This window comes from Silurus meridionalis, chromosome 24 (genome assembly GCF_014805685.1).
Source record: "Silurus meridionalis isolate SWU-2019-XX chromosome 24, ASM1480568v1, whole genome shotgun sequence".
NCBI classification, from domain to species: domain Eukaryota; kingdom Metazoa; phylum Chordata; class Actinopteri; order Siluriformes; family Siluridae; genus Silurus; species Silurus meridionalis.
Window position 1 is genome coordinate 1 of NC_060907.1, and position 8,027 is coordinate 8,027.

The 8,027-nt window shown below is 51.6% G+C and overlaps 1 protein-coding gene across 1 annotated transcript; it reads right to left on the reverse strand.

Moving 5' to 3' along the window:
• Positions 1 to 389: 389 nt before the first annotated feature.
• LOC124377999 (mesothelin-like protein) lies at positions 390 to 7,245 on the reverse strand. The gene is made up of 5 exons (XM_046837437.1): positions 7,163 to 7,245; positions 6,910 to 7,082; positions 6,506 to 6,661; positions 510 to 643; positions 390 to 411 (listed from the first exon to the last, which is right to left on the reverse strand). Exons 2-5 carry the CDS (start codon positions 7,021 to 7,023, stop codon positions 390 to 392), a joined length of 426 nt encoding a protein of 141 aa, XP_046693393.1. The 5' UTR covers positions 7,024 to 7,082; positions 7,163 to 7,245.
• Positions 7,246 to 8,027: the final 782 nt, after the last annotated feature.

Sequence of the window (8,027 nt, forward strand, 5' to 3'; positions counted from 1 at the left end):
TATCGGCGATGCCGTATGGCTGGCCAACATGCTGGCGATATTTAATTCATTCATGAATCAAATTCATAGAGACATGCTAAATGTATTTTTATTGTGTATGTATAGGATACAGGAAACCAAACCCTCTACCTCTGCCTTGGCATCATAGTGTGTGTGTGTGTGTGTGTGTGTGTGTGTGTGTGTGTGTGTGTGTGGTTACTTTTAATACCAACTACTTCTTTTAAAAGATGTATTTGTTTGTGTGTCTCATCTTTCTTATAAGTGGACATTTGTTTTACCTAGGTAGGGTGTCATGAGTTGGTAGTACGTAGTGGCATTGCTGCGGAGATTGATAAATGAAGATTTGGCAATGATGTACAGAGCAGATTTCTGTTGAGTCGAACACAAAGTCAGATCTGAGGCAGGACCATTCTGCATAGAAAAAGGAAACATCATGAACACAACCATACCCAAATCATTTTGCTTTTGCCTACTTTTGGATGTATGAACATGTTTGTGTGTGTAATTACATTAGGTTCTCAGCAGTGATATTTTCCAGTACATTGATGTCTAATGTACAGATGTAAGAACCAATGATATTTATTTCAGCACTTCCCAGAGAATGAATATCAATGTTCAGATATCTCATGATGATTGCTTTACTCTAGAAAAAAAAACACAAACAATATTCAGGTAGCAAGCACATAATTGTCTGAGCATTAGATATGTTAAGACCCTTAACCCACAAATGTTTAGTTGTATAAGTGAGAGAATTGTAAATTGCTCTGGAAAGGGCATCTGCCAAATGTAATTGTGTTTCTCTTTTCTCTTTCTCTCACAGACGCTCTTTCTTTTACTCTATACCAAATCAAAGATGCTCTCTCTTCGCTATATAGGTTCAAACATGACCTAGCTCTCTTTTTCTCTCTACATAGGATCACAGATGTTTTCTCTTTCACTCTTTAAAGGATCACAGATTATTTTTTTTTCACTCTATAAAGGATCACAGATGTTTTCTCTTCCCCTCTATATAGGGTCACAGATGGTTTTACTTTCACTCTATAAAGGATCACTGTCAGAACGTTCAGGTTATAGGATCCAAGGCAGATGCAAAAGGAGCAGGGGAGTAAAGCTGTGCAGAGCTGAATCGGGAAGCCGATTCAGGAGTCGATTCGGGAGTCGATTCCGGGAGCCGATTCAGGAGCCGATTCACGGGCGATGCCGAGGAGGTGAGGATTTCGAGCGGAAACCAGGCGCGTTCAGCGCGAGCCGGAAACAGCAGCGTTCAGCGCGAGCAGAGCAGAGCCGGAAACCGAAACGCGTTCAGCGCGAGCAGAGCAGAGCCGAACCAGAAACGGGCGCGTTCAGCGCGAGCTGAGCAGACCGAACCGAAAGCGCGTTCAGCGCGAGCCATCGGAAACCGGGCGCGTTCAGCGCGAGCGAGCGAGCGAGCCGGAGGACAGAATGGTCAGGTCACGCCATATCCGTGCAGCTGGTTGGGAGTGGGCGTTTCCTCTGTGATTGAGGCGCCTGAAGTGCTCAAGCGGGCTGACAGTACCCCCGGGCGGCCAGACGCCCAACAGGCTGCCCAGGTGGGCCCGATGAAAGCCAGCAATCAGGTCAGGGTCCAGGATAAAGCGGGAGGGGACCCAGGAGCGCTCCTCAGGACCATAGCCCTCCCAATCCACAAGGTACTGAAGGCCCCACCACCACGGCAGCGGGAGGCGGAGCAGGCGCGCCGCGGTGTAGGCAGGACCCCCATCAATGACCCAGGCGGGCGGAGGGGCCTGGCGGAGGCACCAGGAGCAGGCCTGAGCGGGTCGAACCCTAGACACATGAACGTGGGGTGGACCCGGGCGCCCTGGGGAGCCTGAGCCGGAGGGCCAGCAGGATTGATGACCTTGGAAATGGGGAAGGGGCAGATGAGCGGGCGAGCTTCCGACAGGTGGCCTTAAGGGAAGGTCCAGTGAGAGCCACACACGTTGCCCGGCACGCAGTGGCGGGGGCTAGGCACCGCCTACGGTTGGCCCCTGGCAAAGCCTTATGCCATTCTTGAGCAGGGCTGCTCGGGCCATTCTCCAGCCTCGGCGGCAGCGTCGGAAGAAAAGAGCGGCAGAAGGAGCGGCGGGGTTCCTGGTTGGAGAAAACGGCGGCAGAAAACCGTGGACCACCTGGAAGGCGCAAGTCCTGTGGCAGCAGTGGGAAGAGTGTTATGGGCATACTCAATCCATAAAAGTTTGTCCGACCAGGAGGAGGGTTCCCGACTGCAAAGGAGGCGGAGACGGTTTCAAGATCCTGGTTGAGCTCTCGGTCTGTCCGTTCGTCTGGGGTGAAACCCAGATGAGAGGCTGGTCGAGATGCCCAGGAGGCGGCAGAACTCCCTCAAAACTGCGCCGAGTGGGGTCCGCGGTCCGAGCGATATCTCTGGGGAAACCATGGAGGCGGAATATGTGCTGGAGGGCCAGCTTGGCGGTTTCCTTGGCAGATGGCAGCTTGGGTAGAGCGATGAAGTGGCCCATCTTAGAAAACCGATCAATGACCGTCATGACAACCGTGTTGCCACTGGAAATGGGCAGCCCGGTAGCGAAGTCCATGGCGATGTGCGACCACAGGCGTTCGGGATAGGAAGGGGCGAAGAAGACCTTGGGGCGGCCACGAGGTTCTTGTGTTGGGCACAGTCGGGGCAGGCTGCGACAAAGTCCCGGGTGTCCTTTACTGAAGGCCACCAGGCGTGCCTTGACCAGAGACAAGGTGCGAGGCTGACGGGGTGACAGAAGAACAGGGGTTGTGACACCACTGAAGAACTCCAGGCGGAGACCTCGGGGACGAACAGGAGACCAGTGGGGCAACCCTCGGGGACAGGGCCCCTGTCTTGGGCATTCTTGACCCGCTCCTCCAAAGTGAGACTAAGGGTGTGGACCGACACAGACTTGGCAAGGATGGTCTCTGGGCATGGCTCCTCCTCCTCCAGGGCATGAACCCTAGAGGCGCATCAGGCTTGACATTCCGGCTCCCAGGCGATGCGAAGAGAGAACCAGGCGGCCAAAGAAAAGGCCCCATCTAGCCTGTCGGGGTTGAGTCGTTTAGCCGACTGGAGGTACTCAAGGTTGCGATGATCCGTCCAGACCAGAAAGGGGACCTCCGCACCCTCCAACCAATGGCGCCATTCCTCCAAGGCCAGTTTGACAGCCAGGAGCTCCCTCTCACCCACCGGGTAGTTACGTTCAGAGGAGCTAAGGCGCCTGGAAAAAAGCGCAAGGATGCAGGCGGTTATCCTCAGGGCAGACCTGGGAGAGCACTGCCCCCACTCCACACGGGCGTCAACTTCAACAACGAACTGCCGAACCGGGTCAGGAAAGATGAGGATGGGCGCCTCCGTGAATCGCCGCTTAAGCTCCAGAAATGCCTCCTCAGCCTCAGGGCCCCAGAAGAGCAGCGGAGGAAGGCGTCAGGAGGTGGAGGGTGCCGCCACGAACTATAGCCCTTTACAGCGGCGATAAAAATTGGCGAAGCCAGGAACCTTGTAAATGGCGGGGAGGTGGGGGTCGGCCAGTCCCGGATTGCCTGGACCCTGGCAGGGTCCATCCGGATATTACCGGCGGAAAGCAGGTATCCCAGGAGCGAGGTTTGTGAGGTGTGGAACTCACATTTCTCGGTTTTACGTAGAGCCCGTTCTTGAGAAGTCTCCAAGACCTGGCGCACCTGCGGACGTGTTCGTCCATGGAATGGGAGAAGATCAGGATATCATCCAGGTAGACAAACACAAAGCGTATTGAGCATGTCACGGAGGACCTCGTTGACCAGAGCCTGAAAGGCGGCGGGCGTTGGTTAGGCGAGCGGCATGACGAGGTACTCGTAATGACCGGCTGGGGTATTGAAGGCGGTCTTCCATTCATCCCCCTCCCTGATACGCACCAGGTGGTACGCGTTGCGTAGATCCAGCTTAGTGAAGATCGTGGCACCATGCAGGAGCTCGAACGCCGAGGCCATAAGCGGCAAGGGGTAACGGTTCCGGATAGTGATCGCGTTAAGACCCCGGTAGTCAATACATGGGCGTAGGGACTTATCCTTCTTTTCGACAAAGAAGAAACCCGCACCAGCTGGGGAGGAGGATGGTCGGATGATACCTGCTGCCAGGGACTCCTGGATATACTGGTTCATGGCAGTCCTCTCCGGGGCTGATAACTGATACAGGCGCCCCCTAGGGGGACTGGCTCCGGGATGCAGTTCGATGGCACAGTCGAAGTGCCGGTGGGGAGGCAGGGAGGTAGCCAAGGCCTTACTGAACACGCGCAAGGCCATGATAGATCTCAGGAACCGACGCTATATCGGAGTGCTCGGGAGTGACAGCCGGCAGTGGTTTGGGTGGAGGAAGAGCAAGGCAGTGGCCGAAGCAATGCACACCCCAATCAAGAATACGCCCTGTCATCCAATCAACACGTGGGTTGTGTTTCTGAAGCCAAGGGAACCCGAGCATAATGGGGGCTTGGGGAGAGGAGATGACCAGGAAGGAAAGCCACTCGATGTCGTTCCCCACTGACATGAGCAGAGGCTTAGTGCGGTGCGTGGCCCGGCCCAAAGGCTGCCGTCCAGGGCTCTGATCAGCAGAGCTTCAGGCAGGGGTTCCATGGGAACCAGCAGTTGCTGGGCAAGCTTGAGTCGATGAACTGGCATCAGCCCGGGTCGGCAGGCAGCCAACTCCGTGCCTTGGGGCCAACCTGGAGGTGGACCAAGATAGTGGGTTTGGAGGGAGCGGGGAAAGCGTGGCTCGTGGGTGCTCCCTCCTTTACCGACGAGCCTTGCCTTTTACTGGGCAGGATGCGGCCATGTGCCCTTACCTCCGCAGTAGAGGCATAGACCTGAGACCGGCGTTTCTCCTTCTCAGCGGGGTCAGGTGGTGGCGTCCTATCTCCATGGCCTGGCGGAGAGAAAGAGCGGGTGCCAGAACCCGAAACACGAGGAGGGGAACCGCTCGCAGTTAAAGGACTGTGAGGATCTAGGCTCTGAGCGGGGTAACCACGCTCCGGCGGCGTTCCTTTATGCGCCCGATCGATGCGTGTAGCCAGTGAGATCAGTGAATCCAGATCCTGGGGTGGATCACGGCGGCAAGTTCGTCATAACAGCAGAGGAGAGGCCCTGGAGGAAAGTGTCATAAAGCGCGATGCGATCCCATCCGCTGTCAGTGGCCTGGGTCCGGAACTCAGCCGCGAACTCCGCAACAGAGCGATGCCCCTGTGCGGCCGAGACCAGGGAGCGGGCGGCATCTTGGCGTGGCGTAGATGTGCCGAAGACCGTTGTTCCGGAGTGTGTTCCGGAGTTCGGCAGAAAAGGCGTGGATCTGCAGTTGGGTGATTGGCTTTCCCACTCCGCAGTGGCCCACCTTAGGGCTCGGCCTGACAGGAGGGAAATGACGTAGGCCACCTTGGAGCGCTCTGTACCGAATTGGGAGGGTTGCATGCTAAAAATCAGGTCGCACTGCATAATAAATGATCGGCAGAAGTCAGGGTTGCCCGAAAACCGGGCTGGCTGCGCGAGCTGAGGCTCACGCATAGCTGAAGGGGCGGTAGGAGGAGCAGGGGCCTGCCGGGCCGGAGCAGCAGATGATGATGGCGGAGCACCTGTGGTGAGCCGGTCACCAAAGCGTGCGCAAAATCCCATGATTTCCTGCACGCCAGTAGAGAGGTTCTGGATTTGTTGCTCCTGCGCCACTTGTTGGCGAGACAAGGCCGTTAAGCGGCGCTAGAGGCAGGTACATCCACGGGATCCATGTTGGCCAGATTGTTCTGTCAGAAAGTTCAGGTTATAGGATCCAAGGCAGATGCAAAAGGAGCAGGGGAGAAAAGCTGTGCAGAGCTGAATCGGGAAGGCGATTCAGGGAGTCGATCAGGGAGCCGATTCAGGGAGCCGATTCAGGGAGCCGATTCAGGAGCCGATTCACGGAGCCGATGTCGCGGAGGGTGAGGATTCCGAGCCGGAAACCAGAGCGCTCAGCGAGCGAGCCGAGCCGGAGGACAGAATGGTCAGGTCAGAGACAAAGAACAAACAAAAGAACGAATAAGCAAAACAGAATACGCTGGAGAGTGATCAGGGCAAGCCTAAAGACAATCTGGCACTGACTGGAGGATTCAGGCGTCCTTATAAGTGCCAGAAAATCATACGCCATATCCGTGCAGCTGGTTGGGAGTGGGCGTTTCCTCTGTGATTGAGGCGGTAATGCCTGAAGTGCTCAAGCGGACTGACAGATCACAGATCTTCCTCTATATTGGGTCTCTCTCTTCCTCTCTGTCTTGCTCTCGTTCTCTGATGGATTAGAGATTCTCTCTGTTTCTCTGATTAAAGGATTGCAGGTGCTCATGATTTCTCTCTTCCCATCTCTCTCAGAGGAGAGGAATGTGGCATTAAGATAAATAATAAATAAATGGCAAAAAAATACTTTAAAGGTCTTTATCTCTCTCTCTCTCTCTCTCTCTCTGTTTCTCATAAACATTTAAACTTACACTCACACACTTTTACATCCATCCATTACCTTTTCTGGTTCCCAGCTTCCATCATTTGAGTCCAGTAAAGAGGACAGCGTATCAATTATAGTAATGTTCCATTTGCTAATAGCATCAATAGATGCCACCCGAGACGTGGAACCTAGTAGTTGCAGCACATCATCATTAAGGCCTGATGGATAAATCTAGATATGCAAAATTTCAAAAATTTTATTATACCACCTGGCACACAATATCCAAAAGTTTATTTGGGTAAATCCAACATTCACACAAAGTCTGACTTTGAACTTATAACCCAAAAACAAACCTTGATTGAGAGATTATTCATTTTGCAAACATATAGCATGCAAGAATCATATTTAAACACACACTGCAGAAAATAACAGAATACTATGGTAGAAAAGAACAAACAACCTTGTATTTCTCATAATACCTGGTTTAACTTGTTCAGAATGACATTCTGGAGGCTGGTGTCCACCACTTTCTCAGTAATGGCTGCCAGGTTGTCCTGTAGGACATCGATGTCCAGATACAGATCAAACAGCATGGAGTTAAAGCCGTAAGGAAACGATGTATCTGCAATTGTTGCTGCTGTGATCTTGCTCACTGTTAGACACAGAAGGTTTAGAGTTACTCAGTAATGGGCAGAATCTAAAACCTGTCCATGTACCTTAATGTACCATTACCTGTAGTGCTTTCTGAGTTGCATTCTGTAAAGAATGCACTTAGTTTGTTTATTGGGAGCTTCTGCTTCCTCAGGACTGAAAGAACTTTCCTTTTACATTCTATAAACAATGCACACATACACACACACACACACACACACACACACACACACACACACACACACACAAACACACAAACACACATTCAATTAGTCCAGATAGTATAACACTGGGTTAATAAATCAATCAAAATCATAAATGCAAAGCTGAACATGTTTACATACAAAGCTAAGCTTGTTGCAGAGGTCTGATTTGAAATAAACAGCCAGCATGCCGAGTTGTTCCACGGTCTGCTCATTCCATGTTGATGGATTACTGATTAAATAAAAATAATGTCAAAGATATAATACTAATAATATAATACAAATACAAACACACATTATTTATTTTGTTTCATGACCTTTTTAGGCTTTTCAATTTAAATGTTAAAATGTGATTTTTCTTTTCTACAACTCTACCACATATGTAAAAGATATGTGCTAATGCACAAGATGTTCTGTCTTACCCATAAGTAGTGTTTCCACTGAGCAGCAGTGACTGTATAGCAGTGATCTGAGAATCAGAAAGATCTTCACAGTTCTTTAGTTTCTCCAAAATGAGAGGGTCAGAGTTCTGAATGTAGGAGAATTCCAGTGTGCAGGCCATATTCCCAAGAACATCCACCTGATTCCTGGTCAGACTCACACCAGATATACCCTACAGCATCACAAACCATAAAGAAGTTTCACACAGAATCTCTAAAAATGGGGGACTTGTGAGGAGTCCAACATTTTGTTTCTTATAGACAGGTGCGGCTTATTTACATTCAAAATAAAAATCTTTGTAA

What these genes read in the sequence shown, in the direction of transcription:
- LOC124377999 (XM_046837437.1), bottom strand. Translation starts at nt 7,023, where the DNA reads ATGCTGTTTGATCTGTATCTGGACATCGATGTCCTACAGGACAACCTG. An exon ending in GAAGCTGGGAACCAGAAAAG is followed by an intron (nt 644 to 6,505) that starts GTAATGGATGGA and finishes TTTTTTTTCTAG; the next exon opens with AGTAAAGCAATCATCATGAG. An exon ending in ATCACTGCTGAGAACCTAAT is followed by an intron (nt 412 to 509) that starts GTAATTACACAC and finishes TTTTCTATGCAG; the next exon opens with AATGGTCCTGCCTCAGATCT.